The sequence below is a fragment of the Neolamprologus multifasciatus genome, chromosome 14 (genome assembly GCF_963576455.1).
Source record: "Neolamprologus multifasciatus chromosome 14, fNeoMul1.2, whole genome shotgun sequence".
Taxonomy (NCBI): Eukaryota; Metazoa; Chordata; class Actinopteri; order Cichliformes; family Cichlidae; genus Neolamprologus; species Neolamprologus multifasciatus.
The window spans coordinates 2,578,718-2,598,881 of NC_140452.1; the positions used below are offsets into that span (position 1 = coordinate 2,578,718).

A 20,164-nucleotide genomic window follows, 5' to 3' on the forward strand; every position below is an offset into this window, starting at 1 on the left:
AAAGCGTGTTTCTGGAATATTATGTATTTGTTGCTGCAAGTGCTTTTTATGCAGTTTTTGCAAAGCTATATGTGGAAGAAAACCGTGACCTAGGACAAGCTGATGGCATAAGATGTAAGTACAACTCCTCCGGTTTCATATGCAAAAAAAATTATTGCGCTAGCTCACGTGGTTGCAGTGCTACCGGGATTTAAAAATAGTTGCACAAAACGGAGCGTGCCCGCTCTGACCGGTTTTAAAGGGTTAAAGATGGGGACCACCACCCCGGTCTGCCAGTCCAGGGGTACTGCCCCTGATCTCCATGCAACATTGTAGAGGCGTGTCAACCAGGACAGCCCTACAATGTGCAGAGCCTTCGGGAACTCGGGGCGGACCTCATCCACACCAGGGGCTCTGCCAAGGAGTTGTTTAACTGCCTCAGTGACCTTGCCCCCGGAAACTGGTGGGTCATTCCCCTCATTCCCAGACTCTGCTTCCTTCTCGGAAGACATGTCAGAGGGATTAAGGAGGTCCTCGAAGTATTCCTTCCACCGCCCGACAATTTTCTATGTCGAAGTCAGCAGCGCTCCGCCAGCACTGTACACAGTGTAGGTAGATCACCGCTTTCCCCTCCCGAGACACCTGACTGTTTGCCAGAATCTCTTTGAGGCTGTCCGAAAGTCTTTTTCCATGGCCTCTCTGAACTCCTCCCACACCCGAGTTTTTGCTTCAGCCACTGCCCGAGCCGCATTCCACTTGGCCTGTCAGTACCTGTCAGCTGCCTCTGAAGTCCCACAAGCTAACCAAACCCGATAGGACTCCTTCTTCAGCCTGGTGGCTCCCTTCACCTCTGGTGTCCACCATTTGGTTCGGGGATTACCACCACGACAGGCACCAACCACGTTGCGGCTACAGCTCAGTGCAGAAGCTTTGGTAATGGAGACGCTGAACATGGTCCATTCGGACTCAATGTCCCCAGTCTCCCTCAGAATGCTGTTGAAGCTCTGCCGGAGGTGTGCGTTGAAGATCTCGCGGCCCGGGGCCTCTGCTAGACGTTCCCAGCACACCCTCACTACGCGTTTAGGTGCACCAGGTCTGTCCAGCGTCCTCCCCCGCCACCTGATCCAACTCACCACCAGGTGGTGATCAGTTGACAGCTCAGCCCCTCTCTTTACCCAAGTGTCCAGAACATATGGCCGCAGGTCTGGTGATACGATTACAAAATCGATCATCGACCTACGGCCTAGAGCGTCCTGGTGCCACGTGCACTTATGGACACTCTTATGTTGGAACAAGGTGTTCGTCATGGCCAAACTGTGATTTGCACAGAAGTCCAATAACAAAACACCGCTCGGGTTCAGATCAGGGAGGCTGTTCCTCCCAGTCACGCCCCTCCAGGTCTCGCTGTCGTTACCCACGTGAGCATTGAAGTCTCCCAGTAGGACAACAGAGCACCTTCCAGACGGTCGCCCTCAGGCACCCTCCCCAGGCCTGGATCCAGGACGGGGCCCCGGTAACCCTATCCCAGGCAGGGTAAACTGTTCCCTTGATGTTTTTCTCATAAGGGTCTTCTGAATCGCTCTTTGTCTGGTCCCTCACCCAGGACCAATTTGCCATGGGAGACCCTACCAGGGGGCAAAAGCCCCCAGACAACATAACCCCTGGGATCCCTGGGACACACAAACCCCTCCACCACGATAAGGTAGCGAATCACGGAGAGGTTCTTTTCTTTTCTTTTCTTTTTAGTTGTTAGAGATGGGACATGCATGGGGGATAGGAAAGGGAGAAAGAAAGAGAGGAAGGAAAAGAAAAAGAGAGGGGAAAAGGGACAGTGAGAAAGGGCACTTAAAAAGAAAACATCTCCGGATCACCTGTTGAGAGAGGAAAAAAGGGGAAAAAAGAGAAAACAAGCAGAAAAGAGAGCAACATAATAACCACAACACCATCGCATTTATATAGCTAAGTGTAAATGTTAAGTCAAATTGTTGAATGTTGACATTGTGTTTCTTAAATTTGTAAGGTCTTAGTTCAAGCAGTAGGATCAAAGAGATTCCTTTGTTGGCTCTAAGTCGGCTGGAAACTACCGTTTCCAGACGACTTAGAGCCAAGAGAGCGGGGTTAAAGTGTTTGAAAAAATCTGAAAAAAATTTGGGTCACTTCAGACCTCATACACTCCCTATAGAAGTCTAGATACACTGATATACACCAACCAGACTCTATTGTGTTTTCTGGAGACATTGTCCACTTGACAACGATGTGTTTTATGAGGTCCAAAAAACCCCAATATTGGGTCTTTAAAAGGACAATGATGTCATTTTTAAATAGCTCATCATTACCATGAATACACATCTGACAGCACACAGGATTACTGGAACATCATTTTATTAGTGTTCTTGGATCTGAACATTAATTTTAACCATAAATAAAAAAAGAAATCTATGGACAAAAATGCCCACGCTTCCCACAGAAATATAAAAATATAGAAAACATAGAAAAATTAAAAACATGAATGAATTATAATAGTTTTTAGGTAAATATTAAGGGGAAAAAATATGCATTTATAGTTTTTTATTTTAAATATAACCTGTCAAAAAAAAACCAAAATAATAAATTAAATTAAAAAATTATGAAATACAAACTACTTCTATAATTAACAAGAACTTTTTTTCTTTAAACAGAACATCAGCCAGGCAGCCTGCTGCACAATAAGTCAGTTTTAACAACAATTCAGCAATCTGACCAAGATGTAAAACCACATCTGGCTAAACTGAATTAAGAAGCAGAAAGTTAGCAGCCATCCAGGTCTTTATGTCTTTAAGACATTCCTGAAGTTTAACTCATTGGTGTGTGTTATCTGGCTTCATGGACAGATAGAGCTGGGTGTCATCTGCATAGCAGTGTAAATGTATGCTATGTCTTCTAATGATGCTGCCTAAGGGAAGCATGTATAATGTAAACAGAATTGGTCCTAGCACTGAACCCTGTGGAACTCCATAATTAACCTCAGCGTGTGAAGAGGTGTCCCAGTACTGGGTCTGCAATGGTACTGGGTTGTGTTTCAGGTTTTGAATTAATATTCTATGATTTGTTGTTATTCAGAGTCCTGGTCCTCTTTATGGTTTTGTGCTTATGTTATAGTTTTTCTCCCTAGGAATCCATCTGTCTTCTGTTACGAAATCAGTTTCACCCCGGTTCTTTTATTCCTCGGGCTTCCAGAGATGGCACCAGAACTCAGTAGTCATTTCACAAAACCTTTATTCATCTTTATTCATCTTCATTTAAGCATACATCTTCTAGAAAGGGAGATGTGCAAGGCCGGTGTCCCTCTGTAGATCTTCACTCCTTTGTCTGTGAAACACAGTTTTATATAAGCGACCCCATCATAAAACCCCCATGGTGTCCTGCAAACTCTGTGTCTGTGTGTGTATGCATGAGCACGTGAGTGCCTGTGTGTGCGCGTACCCGTGTGCCTATGTGGGTGCACGTGAGTGAGTGTGCATGTAGGTGTGGGTGTGTCGTAACAGTCAAAGCATTGTGTGTGTGTGTGTCTGTATACGTGACTTCCTGGGGGTCATAAAAGTAATCTCCTCAGTATCGGTATCGGTGCATCCCTAATTTCAATGACAGGGTCAGAGGTTTTACTCCCGGCCCAGACCTTTGTGATAAATGACTAATTACAATCTAACCCCATATTCATGTGCGGAGCTGGAAGCTTCTACACTGTATTCCAGTTTTAAACCATCACAGATTTAACAGTTTTTATGGAAAACCATTTTTAAGGGAACCATCATGGATTCTTGTGATGGATGTTTCTACCAAAGTTTCTGTGAGTGTCTATCAGGCCAGCTTGAACTATTGAGGTCACCGTTGATCGCTGTTCAGCTCCACATTTGTAATCACGGTGTTGCAAGAATTCAGCTGCCTCAGCAGAGTACTACTGTGACCACTGATAAAACTGCACAATGCTGTTCATAAACACGGCCTATTATAATCAGCACAGGTCTGCAATTAAAAGACAAAGATGAAGGCGCTTCCAAAGAATACTTTATTGGATTTCTTTTAATTTTAAATTAAAATGTTTTCATTCCTTTATCCTGTTCGTTGAGACTTTTATGGACCGTTGTTTCCTCTAGTTTACAAAATCCTTGATTCATCGTTGAGACTAGAAAAGTTTTACATAAACACCACGCTATGTACCATTCTGACTAATGAGCTTAAATATGTTTTATTCTCTGTTATGTGAGAATTGATTGTGTAAATAAATGTTTCATTTATAAGATTTCTAAATATCCTTATTGTGAAAGATTAACATTTCATGTTATTCAAAGTGACAATATGTGACAAAGATGTAAATAAACTAGTTTTGTTTGAACTTGTAAATGTAAATGTAATGCCTATTACAGTCACACATGTTCCAAACATTGTATTGTGAATGCAGAAGTTCCAGAAATCAACTTAGTAAAGTATCTCTTAACTTTTTAAATTCATATCTTACCAAATAAAAGACTTTTACATATGAGTCGGATTTTGGTTAGTTTGAGTCCGTACAGGACAGGGTTGAAAACTGGTTGGCAAGTGAGAAAATATATTGATAGGAAAATGCGTAAAATCATGGGAGCTCCGCTCATGTTAAACCTGCTCTGCACTATTTCAAAGAAGCAACCAAATGAAAAGTTGAGCAGAGAAGCGAGGTGAGGCGTGCAGGTGCTGGCGGCTTTCTGTCGGGTCTGTTTGGATCCAGAAAAACACACTTTAAGAATCTTAACATAAGTGAACAAGTTTAGCAATGCAAGACCAATTAGTACAGTGAATGTGTACACGAGTCCATAGATGTTATTAATTGTTGTGCCAAAGCAGGCCAGTTTCACGACAGAGTAATTGTTGCAGTACAGTGCGTCAACAGTGTGTCCACAGAGCTGCAGTGAGGCATTCAGTGATATCATCACGACTATATTCAGAATAGGGAACAGCCATGTGAGAACGATGAGCTTGGCAACCTTGTTAAACGTCATATGTGTGTGATACTGTAGAGGATAGCAGATAGCAAGATATCTGTCATAAGACATGACGGCTAAGTTATAAAACTCTACATTTCCATAAGTGTACAGACAGAAGATCTGCAGGAAGCACAGAGGAGCAGAAACAGTGTGAACATCAGAGAGGATCTGAAGCAGGAGGAACGGAAACAGCCCTGTGCTACCATACAGCTCATTCACAAACAGGCTGCACAGAAACATGTACATAGGTTCATGTAAGCTTCTGTTCACACAGATAACCACAATCAGCAGGAGGTTAGATCCAAATATAAACACATACAGAGACATGACAATAGTGAAATATAAGTATTTGAATGGCCCAGTGTCAAAGTAGGCACTGAAAGTGAAATATGAAACCCGTGAAAGGTTCGTCATGATCAACAGTTTGCTTCTCTATGAAAGTTAAACAAGGATCACAGTGTTATTTAATAGAAGTAGTTTTCAGTCTACTTACAGCATGTTACAGTGAATTAGCATAAAGCTGACTGACATGCAGACGTTCCTTCATTTAAACTCTTCAATCGGGTGATGTAATAGTCTGAGCTCATTGCCAACGGACACTAATTGTGTCTCACAGCTACTCTCAGCATGAAAACAACTTTTGATGAAATACAAAAACTGTAATTCTAAACTTATTAAAGGGTTTTATATGTGGAGCTGTTATATTTCTAAAACTTTTGATCTTTTGATTGCCTGATATGTTTCAGTGTGAATGCCAAAATTATATAGTTTAACATTCAGGACTGCCCATCCACCATCTAGTCTGGATCTTTGTAATGTATCCCACTTTATACACGAATGCCTGTTATTCCATATGAATGACTTGAGCAGAGCACTTTTTTCCAGTAGTCGACTGGGGGGCTAAAGGAAACATTGAACTAATAAAATGAATTCTTGGTAATACATTAATTTTAACTACAGCGATCCGAGCTGGCACTGACGCATGCGTCCATCTATTAACATCCTTTTCTATCTTTTTTAAAATATCACAGTAGTTGTTCTTAACAATAGCGGCTACAGACATCACTATCTAAATACCTAAATAATGAACCTGTCCTACAATGTTTATATCCGGTGGGGTATTGAGAGCGTTCCTGTCTAATTTGAGTAACATAAGAGCAGATTTCCCGAGGTTAATCTTAAAACCTGATAGCTTACCAAAAGTATCTATTAAGTTCAATAGTGTGGGTAAGGTCGACTGCATAGCCGACATGTCGTCCGACAGGCATCATCGGCATATAATGAAATATGGTGTTTTGTACACCCTATAGAAACAGGGATAAAGGTGTTTTGTCATATTGACTGTGCTAAGGCTTCTATAAAAAGGTTAAAGGAGTGGGGAGAGTTGACATCTGTTAGGTTTATATTGCTGGATTGTCATTTATGCTTAGAAATATTTACTCATATATGCTTAGAGTTATAAAATCAATTGCATATTGATAGGATGTCTGATCCTTAGCAGTCTGCAAAGACTCTGCGTGCCTCCCAGAGCACTCTGGCATACACACACATCTTAAGGTCACGAGAGAGGTCGTACCTTCTCTTACTGCAGGCATGTCCAAAGTCCGGCCCGCGGGCCAATCACGGCCCACAGCTTCAGTCTAATTATGTATAATTTATGGCTCACTTTCTAAGTCTGAATAAATAAATCCTGGATTTAAAGGTGTAATTCCTTTTTTCACCACATGGTGGCAGCACATTTTTCTGCTACTTGCGCCTGTGCTGCGAGCCCGCCCTTCTCTGCCCATAATTTATGGCTCACTTTCCAAGTCTGAATAAATAAATCCTGGCTTTAAATGTGTAATTCCTTTTTTCACCACATGGCGGCAGCACATTTTTCTGCTACTTGCACCTGTGCTGCGAGCCCGCCCTTCTCTGCTCATTTCTGCCATGGCGACTGTACAAAAAAAGAGAAAGGTTGATGGTGAGGGCCGCTGCTTTCAGGAGCGGTGGGAATTGCAGTATTTTTTTACTGAAATTCGAGGCAATTGTGTTTGCCTGATTTGTAAAGACACTGTTGCCTTGTTTAAGGATTTTAACATTAGGAGACACTATGAGACTAAACATGCTGCAACATATAACAAGCTAACAGGGAGTGAACGCGCTGAAAAAGTGAAGCAACTCCAAGCTGCTCTGGCTTCGCAACAGCGATTTTTCACGCGGGCCTGTGAGACACATGAAAATATCACGAAAGCCAGCTACGAAGTGTTAATAGCTAAACATGGCAAACCTTTCACTGAAGGTACGTCTGTCAAAGACTGTGTCATGAAAATGGTGGAGAACATTTGCCCTGAGAGGAAGCAAGAATTTCTGAATGCTTGCTTGGCACGCAACACTGTGGCACGAAGAGTTGAGGATATATCGTCAGACATTCACAGACAGCTGCGGGACAGAGGAGTGGATTTTGATTATTTCTCATTAGTCTGCGATGAAAGTACCGATGCATCTGAGACCGCGCAACTGCTGATTCTTTTAGGAGGAGTCGACGACAAGATGAACGTGACAGAGCTGCTGGATCTCAAAAGCCTTAAGGGTCAAACCAGAGGAATGGATTTATTCATTTCTGTTTGTGAAGCTGTTGATGATATGAAGCTACCATGGAGTAAAGTTTCTGGGATCATTACTGATGGTGCACCTGCCGTGGCTGGTGAGCGAAGCGGATTGTCCACACTGATCTGCAATAAAGTCAGCGAAGAAGCAGGTAACGCTGTTAAACTTCACTGTATCATTCATCAGCAGGCTCTCTGTGCCAAACATCTCCAATTTGATGATGTTATGAAACCAATAGCAAAGACAATCAACTGTATTCACTCTAAAGCTCTGTACCACCGACAGTTTCAGCAGTTTCTGCACGACATCCAGGCTGAATATGGTGACGTAATTTATTACAATGATGTGAGGTGGCTAAGTCGGGGGTCTGCACTACAGCGATTTTTCTCTCTCAGAGAGGAAATCAGACAGTTTTTGGATGAGAAGGGACAACCAATGGAAGAACTGTCTGATCCTGTATGGCTGGCAAATCTGGCTTTTTTGGTTGACATTACGAAGCATCTGAATGTGCTGAATGTTAATCTTCAAGGAAAAGACGCAGTGGTGAGCCAACTATACGCTCACATCAAGGCCTTTGGAACCAAACTGCGACTTTTCCAAAGACACTTGTCCCTAACAGAGCCCTGTACCGCACACTTCCCAGCTTTGAAAGAGGTTATTGACAGTTTCCCAGTGGACATTAATGTCCACATGAAGAGGTACGCAACAGCTATCGCGTCTCTTTCTGGAGAATTTAATAAACGCTTTCAAGACTTTGCAGCTATTGAAAAAGACATGCTGCTTTTCTCATCTCCCTTCTCCGTGGACCCTGATGATGCTCCTCCGCAGCTTCAGCTGGAGCTCATTGAGCTGCAGTGTGACGATGGGTGGAAAACACCGGCAGTGTTCTCTTGTTGACTTTTATCGGCAGCTAGACAAAGACAGGTTTCCTGAAGTGCGATCTCTTGCTAAGAAAATGCTGAGCTTATTTGGTTCCACATATTTGTGTGAGCAAACATTCTCTGTTATGAACTTAAACAAGAACCGATTGAGATCAAGGATGAGTGACTCCCACTTGCGTGATATTTTACGCATCTCAACCACTGCCCTCAAACCAGACCTAGTTGCTTTACTAAAATCTAGATCTCAGTATCATCCCTCTCATTAGTCCAGGGATGCCCAAATTCTGTACTGGAGAGCTGCTATGCATGTTTTAGTTCTTTCTGGTTTAGCACAGTTGGATCAAATGAAGAGCCTCCAGGAGTGACATCCCTGCATTACTCATGTGTTCCTGAACAGTAAAAAGCATAAAGCATGCTAATGCAATACACAAAAGGAAACGTATTTTGTCTCTTAAGATTTGGTTTTAACTGTTGATGTTATGCTCTTAATTCATAGTTGAGTGTGTTGTGTACATATTATGTAAATTTACAAATGTGGTTATTTCTTGCGGCAAGTGAACTTCCAGTTGTGCAATCTTCCAGTAGATGTGGACAACTTTGGCTTCGTGAAAGGTCTTGTAAAAGTCAAAGGGCGAAATTCACTTTAAAAGAAAAACTTTATTGATAACAGAACACTTTGCATTACTTATAACTCCCGTTTTAATGTTCATTAGGCAAAGATATTGCAAACTCATGGAAATTTAGGGTATTCTATACAGTTTGTTCAATGTTGTCTGACTCTCCAGATATAAATGAAAGGCTGAATTGTGTCTTTAGAGTTGTAAATGCTTGCCTGGGTGTCTTTTATTTAGGTACATTTCTATTTTAAAAATAAAGGTAATTGTGACTATTAAAATTGTTCTTCATTAAATTTTCATGTAACTTCGTTATGAAAAAAAAAAAGTCAAAAGGAACCATTGGCCCCCAGGCATCTTCACTTTATAAAATTTGGCCCTCTTTGCAAAAAGTTTGGACACTCCTGTCTTACTGATTTATGGTATTGGAGGACACCTACTCTGTGTCTGGTTAAGTATAAGAGCCCTTTGTTTAGGTGGACGGATGGACTCCTGGCACCAGCTTTGGGGAATCCAGCGTCATATCTTGACACACACACACACACACACACGCATCCCTCCACGACATACAGACAAGGTACTCTCTCTTCACATGTATGCCTATGTAAGACGTTATATGTTAATGAACTTATGCATAGTCATGAAACTGCAATAAAGAGCAAACGAGAGCAACTGGGGTCAAGCGAAGGAACAGCGCTCGTCAGCCCTCCCTCGTGCACGAGTAACACAAAGACCTTTGGTGACTTGCGTCCTGCTTTTGCTGTTGTAGTAGAATCGTCTTGTTCCAGCGGTGGGACAGAACCATCAACATCTTGTCCCGTGAAATATACTAAATGTAGATGAGGGAATTCCACCAATACAGACATTGGCTGAAGGCTCTGTGTATAAAATTTTATACATTTTGGGCCAAAGTTAAATTTTCTAATACTTTCTACAAAAACCTCCACTCCACTTGGTCAAATGCATTCTGGACGTCCAAAAAGAAAAGACCAATCAGAGATCGGGACCCACTAGATTCATCAGTAATATGGCCTTAGTCGGAAATAGGTCAATAGTTATTGCACTCCAGGGGATCCTTGCCTTACCAGGCTTTGGCAAGACTGGTATTAAGGCTGTACTAAAGGTTGTTTAGTCCCACAGGTGGGAAATTTGTTTTGTTACAGCAGACAGTGGACAGTGCAACGTTAGATCGCAAAAATAAGTAAAACACTGGAATAGGATAAGAATAAGATACTGTACACAATACATTAGAATAAAATAAAATAAAATACTATATACAACTGAGTATAATACAACTTTGTCTGAAGAAGAATATTGCACTTAGTGTTATTGCTATTGCACATGTGGAGTCTGACAGTAGCTGAAAGGAGACCTGCGTCCCACATGCCAGGTGGGTGTGTGTGTGTTTAAAGGTTACAACAATTGGTGCAGCAGTGCGAACGTTGTTCCTCTCACACCAAATCTGGAACTACTGTCCATCATGTGTCGTCCTTTTTATCTACCTCGAGAGTTTACATCGGTCAATATAAGTGCTGTTTATATTCCACCACAAGCGGACACGGTCACCGCCTTATGCGAGCTGCATGAGGCACTCACACAGCACCAGACACAACACTGGGACGCCGCGCTTATTGTGACGGGGGACTTTAATAGTGCCAACCTCAAACGCGCAGCGCCGAACTTTTATCAACATATCACCTGCCCCACCAGAGGTGAAAGGACACTGGACCACTGCTACACTACGGTCAAGGACGGCTACAAGGCACAATCTCGCCCTCCGTTTGGCAAATCCAATCACGCCGCCATCTTCCTCATGCCAAAATACAAACAAAGGCTGAAACAGGAAGTTCCGGTTCAGAGGAAGGTCGCGCGCTGGACGGACCAATCGGTGGCCGCGTTACAGGACGCACTCGACGACGCAGAATGGGACATGTTCAGAAGCAGCTCCGATGATGATGTCAACGTGTTTACGGAAGCGGTTGTGGGATTCATCGGGAAACTAGCGGATGATACCGTGGAGACAAAGACTATCACAACGTTTCCCAACCAGAAACCGTGGGTGGATAAAACCATCCGCGGCGCTCTGAGATCCCGCACCGCTGCCTACAACACAGGACTCACGACAGGGGACATGGACCCGTACAAAGCTGCATCATATAACGTGCGGAAGGCGGTGAAAGAGGCGAAGCAGCGCTACGGGAGGAAACTAGAGTCACAACTCCAACAGAGTGACTCTAGGAGCCTGTGGCGGGGACTAAGGACAATAACGGATTATAAAGCACCAACAACCGGTATGACGAACGCGGCTGTGACTCTGGCAGACAAGCTGAACACTTTCTATCCTCGCTTCGAGGCTGCAGCTAAGGACTCCAACGATGCTAGTGCTAGCGGCGCTAACGGCTGCAGACAGGAAGATACTGCCAGCACCGGAAACGTGCTCGTCATCTCCGAGCATGACGTGAGGAGAGCCTTCAAGAGAGTGAACACCAGGAAAGCAGCAGGACCAGACGGCATCCCAGGTCGTATCCTCAGAGACTGCGCATACCAGCTAGCTCCTGTGTTCACTGAGATATTCAACATCTCTTTATCTCAGTTGGTGATCCCCACATGCTTCAAAGAGTCCATCATTGTTCCTGTCCCGAAGAAACCCCACCCCGCTTCTCTCAATGACTATCGTCCTGTAGCCCTCACCTCAGTAGTGATGAAGTGCTTTGAACGCCTGGTCAGAGACTTCATCATTTCTTCACTACCAGACACACTGGACCCACTACAGTTCGCTTACCGTCCAAATCGTTCCACAGACGATGCCATCTCTCATCTCCTCCACTCATCACTTACTCACTTGGACACTAGAAGGGGGAATTATGTTAAAATGCTCTTCATAGACTACAGCTCTGCATTTAATACCATAATTCCCTCCACACTCACCACCAAGCTGGAGCATCTGGGACTCAGCTCATCTATGTGTCAGTGGATCTCCAACTTCCTAACTGGCAGACCACAGGCAGTAAGGATGGGCAGACATGTCTCAGCCTCCACCACTCTCAGCACTGGAGCCCCCCAGGGGTGTGTTCTGAGCCCCCTGCTGTACTCTCTGTACACATATGACTGTGTGGCCACTACTAGCTCCACCACCATCATCAAGTTTGCTGACGACACCGTCGTGGTGGGCCTGATCTCTGACAACAACGAGGCGGCCTACCTGAAGGAGATTAGGAATCTGGAGAACTGGTGCCAGAGGAACAACCTCCTTCTAAACGTCAGTAAGACAAAGGAGTTGATAGTGGACTTCAGCACTAAGCAGGAGAGGAACTACCCCCGTCATCAACGAGTGCCCAGTGGAGAGAGTGGACAGCTTCAAATACCTCGGAGTTCACATCACGCAGGACCTGTCATGGTCCTGTCACATCAACACCGTGGTGAAAAAGGCCTGTCAGCGTCTCTACCACCTCAGATGATTGAGAGACTTCCGACTGTCCTCCAAGGTGCTCAGGAACTTTTACTCCTGCACCATAGAGAGCATCCTGACGGGAAACATCTCAACCTGGTTCGGGAACAGCACCATGTAGGACAGACAAGCTCTACAGAGGGTTGTGCGATCAGCTGAGCGCACCATCTGCTCCAAGCTCCCTGACCTGCACTCAATCTACAGCAGGCGGTGCTGGACCAAGGCCAAGAAGATCGTGAAGGACCTCAGCCATCCCAACAACGGACTGTTCTCTCTGCTGAGGTCAGGAAAGCGATTCCGCTCCCCGAAGACCAACACAGAGAGACTGAGTAGGAGCTTTTTTATTGGTTTTTAAATGTCTTAATGGTCTTGGGCCTTCTTATCTCTCAGATCTGCTTTTACCATATGAACCCTCGCGGACCTTGAGGTCCTCTGGTACTGGCCTTTTGACTGTCCCTAAAGTCAGGACACATACTCATGGAGAGGCAGCTTTTCAGTGGTATGGTCCTCGTCTGTGGAACAGCCTGCCGGAGGAGCTCAGGGCCGCAGAGAACGTACATGTTTTTAAGAACAAGAACCACCTTTTTAATTTAGCTTTTACTTAACGTTTATTTATTTTATGCTTATTTATTCTATACTGTTATTCTATTGTTAATTTAAGTTTTACCTAATATTTATTGATTTTATTCTTATTAATTTTTTAATCTTCTTACTCTATTTATATTTATATTGTATCCCGTTCTTATGTATTTTATCTTTTTACCCTGTATATATCCTATTGTGTCATATCTCCAGTGTTTCCTCGGAGGGCGCTCTCTGCACCGGGGATGTGATCGACCGTGGCTGCTGGGGCTCTGGGGGTCCTCTCAGCCTGGCTGGGGGGCTTCTTTGCCTCCCTCCTGCTGTGTGCCCAGCCTGGAGGCTGCGGTCTGTGACCGGCTTCCGGTGCAGACGGCTCCCTGTGATAGTGTTTCCTCACTTGGCTCATGCGTACCCAGTCCAATTTAACTTTTTAAGTGTGTGTGTGTGTGGGGGGGGGGGGATAACCATGTAAAGCACTTTGTGCTACATTTGTTTTAAATGAAAAGTGCTTTATAAATAAAGATTGATTGATTGATTGATTGATTGATTCTTCCCGCAGGCGACACGGTCTCTCAATCACACACAGTCATGTTTTTTTTTTTTTACACACACACTGGACTTTCTGGACATTTGTTTACACTAGTGGCCACTGCACAACTACACTGCGTGGTCATCTAATCGAATCACTTTATCACAAGTTACTTAAATAAATCACTTTAAGCATATTTGCACTGCACAAGACACTTACACATGTGGATTGCACAACCCTGGACATTATATTTCTTCATTAGCATTTAGTATTTGTACAGCTGCTGTTACTGTTCTATATTTCCTCACATATTCTTATATATGTTCTATATTGTGCATTTGTGTATTTTGTTGTGCAGTTATTTTATTTTTAACTTAAATTTCTGAGAAAAATTAGAAAAAGAGAACAAACAAAGCAAAAATGAAAGTATTTGAAACATAGTTTTACGTTCTAAAATTATTTTATAGGCTAACAGTAAACTGTTTTCAAACACAGAGCATGAGCATATACAGAAGACAGAAGGATCTTCTCCACATTTCCTCTCTGCTGTTGCACTGACTGGTCCAAGTTCTAACATCAAGCATTTAGACTTTACTTAAGATTAGACCTTTATATATGATCCGGATTTTGCTCAGATTCAGTCCATAAAGTAAAGGATCACAGAGCGGTGGGCATATGAGCCAGTATAATGATAAAAAAATACGCACCATATTTGGGACATGTTTCATGTTTAATCTGCTTTGTGCAATTTCAAAAAAGGTACTGCATGAATAGTTGAGCAGTGAGGCGAGGTGAGGCGTGCAGGTGCTGATGGCTTTCTGTCGCGTCTGTTTGGATCCAGAAAAACAGACTTTAAGGATCCTCATGTAGGTGTAGAGAATCAGAGAGACAGCGGATATGATGGCGAGAGAAGTGAAAATAAGTCCATAGATGTTATTGACTGTGGTGTCAGAACAGGCCAGTTTAACAACAGAATAGTTGTCACAGTACACTTTGTTAATGATGTTCCCACACAGCTGCAGAGGAGCACTCAGAGAAATCAAAACACTGATTACAAGAAATGAGGAAAACCATGTTAGAACAATGAGCATGGATACCTTGCATGGACTCATACGTGTGTGATATTGAAGAGGAAAACATATTGCAAGATATCTGTCATAAGACATGACGAGTAAGTTAGTAAGCTCTACAGTTCCATAAGTGTGTACACAGAAGATCTGCAGGAAGCACAGAGGAGCAGAAACAGTGTGAACATCAGAGAGGATCTGAAGCAGGAGGAACGGAAACAGCCCTGTGCTACCATACAGCTCATTCACAAACAGGCTGCACAGAAACATGTACATAGGTTCATGTAAGCTCCTGTTCACACAGATAACCACAATCAGCAGGAGGTTGGCAGTAACAATAACAATATATAAAAATGCAACAACTGTGAAATATAAATATCTCAAAGCCCCGCTGTCGAGGTAGGCAGTGAGTGTGAAATATGAAACCTGTGAAGAGTTCATCATGTTCCTCTTTTTGTTTTTACCATACATCACTTAAACTGTGCACAAACTGAGCTACATCTAAGGGTGAGAATCACCCAACAGCGGCCTGATTGTAAGTCCCTCCCAACTGCACTGAATCACTTCTTGTTTTATCCTTTTCACTGCAGCAGTACAACGTCACTATCAGGGGAAAGACGAGATGACACTGACTTTTTTAAAAACTTATATAGAATCTTAAAAAGCCATCATGACACGATGCCAATAAATACAAACCATAACTATTTAATTTCATATACACAATCTATATTCAAACAAGTTGTTTGCAAATAAATTAAAGCGCTGGACGCGAAGAGTGTTTGTAGCTGGACCTTTATGCTAAAACCACTTTGACCATTTTGAACACCATGTTCATTTATTATCATTAATTAATGGCAGGACTTCTTTGAGCAGTTTTGCAGGAATTGGGTCTAAAAGACACGTTGATGGTTTGGAGGAAGTAATTATTGAAGTTAACTCAGAAAGATCAACTACAGACATTTTGTTTTGGAAATTGAGTTCAAAAATCTTTTTCTAAAAACGAGCCATGGGTCGTACTCAAACCCCGAACAGCCGCTGCCAGTCATGTGATTTATGACTACAAGCTCGTCCAACTGAGCTACACCTGGACCTGACAGTGTTTAATCACCAAAATTGGAGAAGGCATAGAGAGGGGATAGCCTAACAAATGAAACCAGAAATGACCACTCCAACAAAGTCCCAGCTCGTGGGAAGGACAAAAAAGGAAGCCACATGTGATATTTTAGCAAAGTGTTTAATTAAGATAACCACAGCAAAGTAATCTTTTTCAAACAGTGTTTATTTCTGTTGTTCTGATTTATCTGTTTTTGTTTTACCATAATTCAGTGACAGTAACTACAACAGAAAGGATTTCTCTCCGGCTTATGTTTTTACCCAATGCTTGTATTTTTGTGAGGTTTATATCAGTTCACTTCATAAAAACAACTCTTTAACCATCAAGATAAAAAAAACTTTATTAACATGAAACTGTTATGACAGTGGCGTGGTTATGTATTATACTGAACATCTTAGACATATATAAAAAAATCACAGCTACACGGATGGCCTAAATTTTAGAGGAAGGAGACTTGATCATATTGTTTTAGATGCTGAGCATTTGTATACATGATCAGAAGTACAGAGTGATTCAAAACACATTGTCGTGTGAAGTCTGCTCAGAAGTTTTTCAAACATCCAAAAGAAAAGTTTAGGACTTCAAACTTGAATTTAAACATCCTGCATGTGTAAGAATCACAGCTACATTTTATAGCACAGCACGTCTTATTTTAGACATTTGTGTCCCGTACATGATCGGATTCAAAAGCGGTTGAATGATGAGGAAATACAGAGACAGAAAGATTCGCAGAGCACTGGGTACACTGGTCGTATCAAACCTGCTCTGGAGTATTTCAAATAAACACCCAAAAGAAAAGTTTAGGAGGGAGGCCAGGTGAGGCACACAGGTGCTGACGGCTTTACGTCTCATCTGTCTGGACCCAGAAAAACACACTTTGAGTATTTTCATGTAGGAGTAGAAGATTGGAAGCAGAGGAACTAAAACAGTGATGACAATACCAAAAAGCCCAAAAAGATTATTCAGGTTGGTGTCTGAACATGCCAACTTTAAAACTAGGTAGTTATGGCAATACAGCCCATTGATGATTTTCCCACACCACGTCAGACGGACGGTTAAACACAAAGTGATCGTGAATTTCACAAAAGAGTACAACCATATGACAACAATGAAGATAACTACTTTGTTATCTGTCATATGTGATTTGTAGTGCAGGGGATAACAGACAGCGAGATATCTGTCATAAGACATGACGGCTAAATTACAAAACTCTACGTGTCCATACGTGTAGAGACAGAAGATCTGCAGGAAGCACAGAGGAGCAGAAACAGTGTGAACATCAGAGAGGATCTGAAGCAGGAGGAACGGAAACAGCCCTGTGCTACCATACAGCTCATTCACAAACAGGCTGCACAGAAACATGTACATAGGTTTATGTAAGCTCCTGTTCACACAGATAACCACAATCAGAGACGTGTTCACAAAAACTATACTAAAGTATAACAGCGCAATTAACACAAAGAACAAGTATTTCAAACTTCCTACATATATATATGTGCTGAGGATAAAGTAAGGCACAGTTGAGTTCACCATTGTTCTTGCTTTAAGTGAAAAAGCAAATGTTTGAAAACTAGAAACAGGTTTGCTTCTCATGTCTCATCACACACTCATTCTTCTGACAAATGCTGCTTTGCTGGGTTTAAAACGTTCAGGTTAAAGTGAAACACTCACGAGCAGAAATAATCCAACATTGTCATCCCCTATGTAGCCGGTGTATCAGAGAAACTCAGGAGAGTTTTCTCCAAGCATGACATCCCGGTGCATTTCAGACCCAGCAACATGCTCAGACAAAAACTGGTTCACCCGAAAGACTAAACTCCAAAACACAGACTTAACAATGTGGTGTTTGCTGTACAGCAGCGAGGAATGCCCAGACCTCTACATCGAGAGACCAAACAGCCACTTCACAAGCGCATGGCACAACACAGAAGAGCCACCTCCACAGGACAAGATTCAGCTGTCCATCTGCATCTAAAGGTCAAAGGTCACTCTTTCGAGGATGCCAATGTTCACATTTTGGACAGAGAGGACAGATGGTTTGAAAGAGGAGTGAAAGAAGCATCTATGTCCACTGTGAGCGACCATCTTTGAACAGAGGCGGTGGTTTACGACACCAACTCTCTGCCATCTATAATCCAGTTTTGAGATCCCTTCCCAGACGCCTTAACGCCCACTCACATCCTGGGCCATCTGACCTCAGGAATTCGCATGATAAGGTGGGGCCAGGTTTCACAATGAACTCACCCGAAACTCTGGCTGATTGGGACCCACACCCAGTTCCACACCTTGGCTCAGGCGATTAGAGGATCATCAGGGGGTCCTTTTGTCCCTCTGTGGGGGGAAACTCCCACTAGGTTTATATCTGGGACTCTCCACCATTTGACCTTAGAACTGAAGAAGCTTCTCAGATGAAGGTGAAACGTCTTCAAGCAACTTAAAGAAGTCCAGACGCTTTTCTTTGCAAGCTCCTTTGACTACAATGACCTGGATGACTGAGAACCTTCACAGACAAATCCAACATTTACTCTCATGCCTGCCTCCAGTGCAGCCGATTTCTGCACTGAGGCTTCAGCAACATCTGCTGCCTTATATTTCCCATAATAGTTCCCATAAGAGCATCATTAACGCATGTCAGGCCAAGCCATCAGTACAGCACAGACTTTACTGTAATAGATGTCTGTTACTATTCTGATATTAAAATATGATGTGAAGGTCAACTAGAAAACTGTGATGATCCTGTGTGGAGTTTTAAAAATACAGTGTTTGAACCAAAAGATGAATTTTGATATTTAAATAATAAAATAAAAGGACAGTGTGTGCCCATTTGTTTCTACATTAAATTTTTCTGTCAGAAAAAACACACATACAAATATATGATTTCTCCAAGGATTAAAAAATGCATCGTTATTAAAAGTATTACTGTGCAGTGTAAGAAGTGCAAACCATTAGAGAAAAAAGCTACTTTCAGTACCATTGATGTTCATTTAGACTCTTTTTCTCCAATTGAGTTAACTTCAATAATTACTTCCTCCAAACCATCAACGTGTCTTTTAGACCCCATTCCTACAAAACTGCTCAAAGAAGTTCTGCCATTAATTAATTCTTCGATCTTAAATATGATCAACCTATCTCTAATAATCAGCTATGTACCACAGGCCTTCAAGCTGGCTGTAGTTAAACCTTTACTCAGAAAGCATCTCTAGACCCAGCAGTCTTAGCTAATTATAGGCCAATCTCCAACCTTCCTTTCATATCAAACATATTAGAACATGCTGTAGGTATTACAGGTACTGTGCTGCAGTGGTTTGTATCATATCTATCTAATAGACTCCAGTTTGTGCATGTAAATGGAGAGTCCTCTTCACACACTGAGGTTAATTATGGAGTTCCACAGGGTTCAGTGCTAGGACCAATTCTGTTTACATTATACATGCTTCCCTTAGGCAGCATCATCAGAAGACATAGCATACATTTTCACTGCTATGCAGATGACACCCAGCTCTATCTGTCCATGAAGCCAGATAACACACACCAATGAGCAGGAATGTCTTAAAGACATAAAGACATAAAATCATATGATGTGTACATCTATATGTATGTATGTATGTATGTATGTATGTAGGTAGGTAGCTTCAGTGCCAGAACAAGCTACCTGTACAGTAGGGTAGTTATCACAGTACAAACTGTTTATGATGCTCCCACAGAGTCAGATGGAGGCTTAAACGTATAGTAATAGTAGATGAGTACAACCATATCATAACAATAAAGACAATCACCTTTTGAAATGTTATATGTGATATAAATGTTTACTGCAGGAATATTATTTTTCAGTACCCAGATTTTAGTTTTTGTCTATATTTTGTTGGTGTTTGAGCAGATCTGAGCATAATCTGTTTTATAAGTTAAACTACAAGGTTGATACTTCTGTTGTCGCTACCACAATACATAATCTAAGTAAACCGATCCTGCAATGAGTGATCTAAAGTATGTTTCCCTGAATGTTAAAGGGATAAACAATGTTATTAAACGTAAGAAAATTCTGACCTGGTTTAAGAAGGAGAAAACTAACATTGCTCTCCTGCAAGAAGCTCACCTCTCAGATGTGGAACACCTAAAACTAAAGAGAGAATGGGTGGGGCAGGTGTGCTTTTCTTCTTTATCATCAAGTAAGAGAGGGGTTGCAATTTTAATTCATAAAAATACCCCATTTGTTCTTACAAAGTGTATTAAAGATGATCAGGGTAGATTTGTTATTAGGACGTTTATATGGGGAATCTGTTCTGATAGGCTGTATTTATGCTCCGAATGTATATCTGGAAAATTTTTACTCAGAACTTATAAAAGAAATATCTGTCTGTAGCCCT

General features: G+C 42.2%; 3 protein-coding genes and 1 pseudogene across 3 annotated transcripts; 1 reads left to right on the forward strand and 3 right to left on the reverse strand.

The window, feature by feature from the left end:
* Positions 1–2,064: 2,064 nt before the first annotated feature.
* On the reverse strand, positions 2,065–6,772 carry LOC146502938 (olfactory receptor 4S2-like). Its single transcript, XM_085130659.1, has one exon. It carries the CDS (start codon positions 5,388–5,390, stop codon positions 4,464–4,466), a length of 927 nt encoding a protein of 308 aa, XP_084986785.1. The 5' UTR covers positions 5,391–6,772; the 3' UTR covers positions 2,065–4,463.
* A 514-nt stretch (positions 6,773–7,286) lies between these two features.
* On the forward strand, positions 7,287–8,462 carry LOC146502939 (general transcription factor II-I repeat domain-containing protein 2 pseudogene; annotated as a pseudogene).
* A 3,297-nt stretch (positions 8,463–11,759) lies between these two features.
* Positions 11,760–15,157, reverse strand: LOC146502940 (olfactory receptor 11A1-like). Its single transcript, XM_085130658.1, has one exon. The coding sequence runs from the start codon at positions 15,155–15,157 to the stop codon at positions 14,204–14,206; it is 954 nt and encodes a 317-aa protein (XP_084986784.1). The 3' UTR covers positions 11,760–14,203.
* A 1,264-nt stretch (positions 15,158–16,421) lies between these two features.
* On the reverse strand, positions 16,422–17,393 carry LOC146502941 (olfactory receptor 4B13-like). Its single transcript, XM_085130656.1, has one exon. The coding sequence runs from the start codon at positions 17,391–17,393 to the stop codon at positions 16,431–16,433; it is 963 nt and encodes a 320-aa protein (XP_084986782.1). The 3' UTR covers positions 16,422–16,430.
* Between the last annotated feature and the right edge of the window lie 2,771 nt (positions 17,394–20,164).

Coding starts and splice junctions, on each gene's coding strand:
- LOC146502941 (XM_085130656.1), bottom strand. CDS start 17,393: ATGAGAAGCAAACCTGTTTCTAGTTTTCAAACATTTGCTTTTTCACTT.
- LOC146502940 (XM_085130658.1), bottom strand. CDS start 15,157: ATGTATGGTAAAAACAAAAAGAGGAACATGATGAACTCTTCACAGGTT.
- LOC146502938 (XM_085130659.1), bottom strand. CDS start 5,390: ATGACGAACCTTTCACGGGTTTCATATTTCACTTTCAGTGCCTACTTT.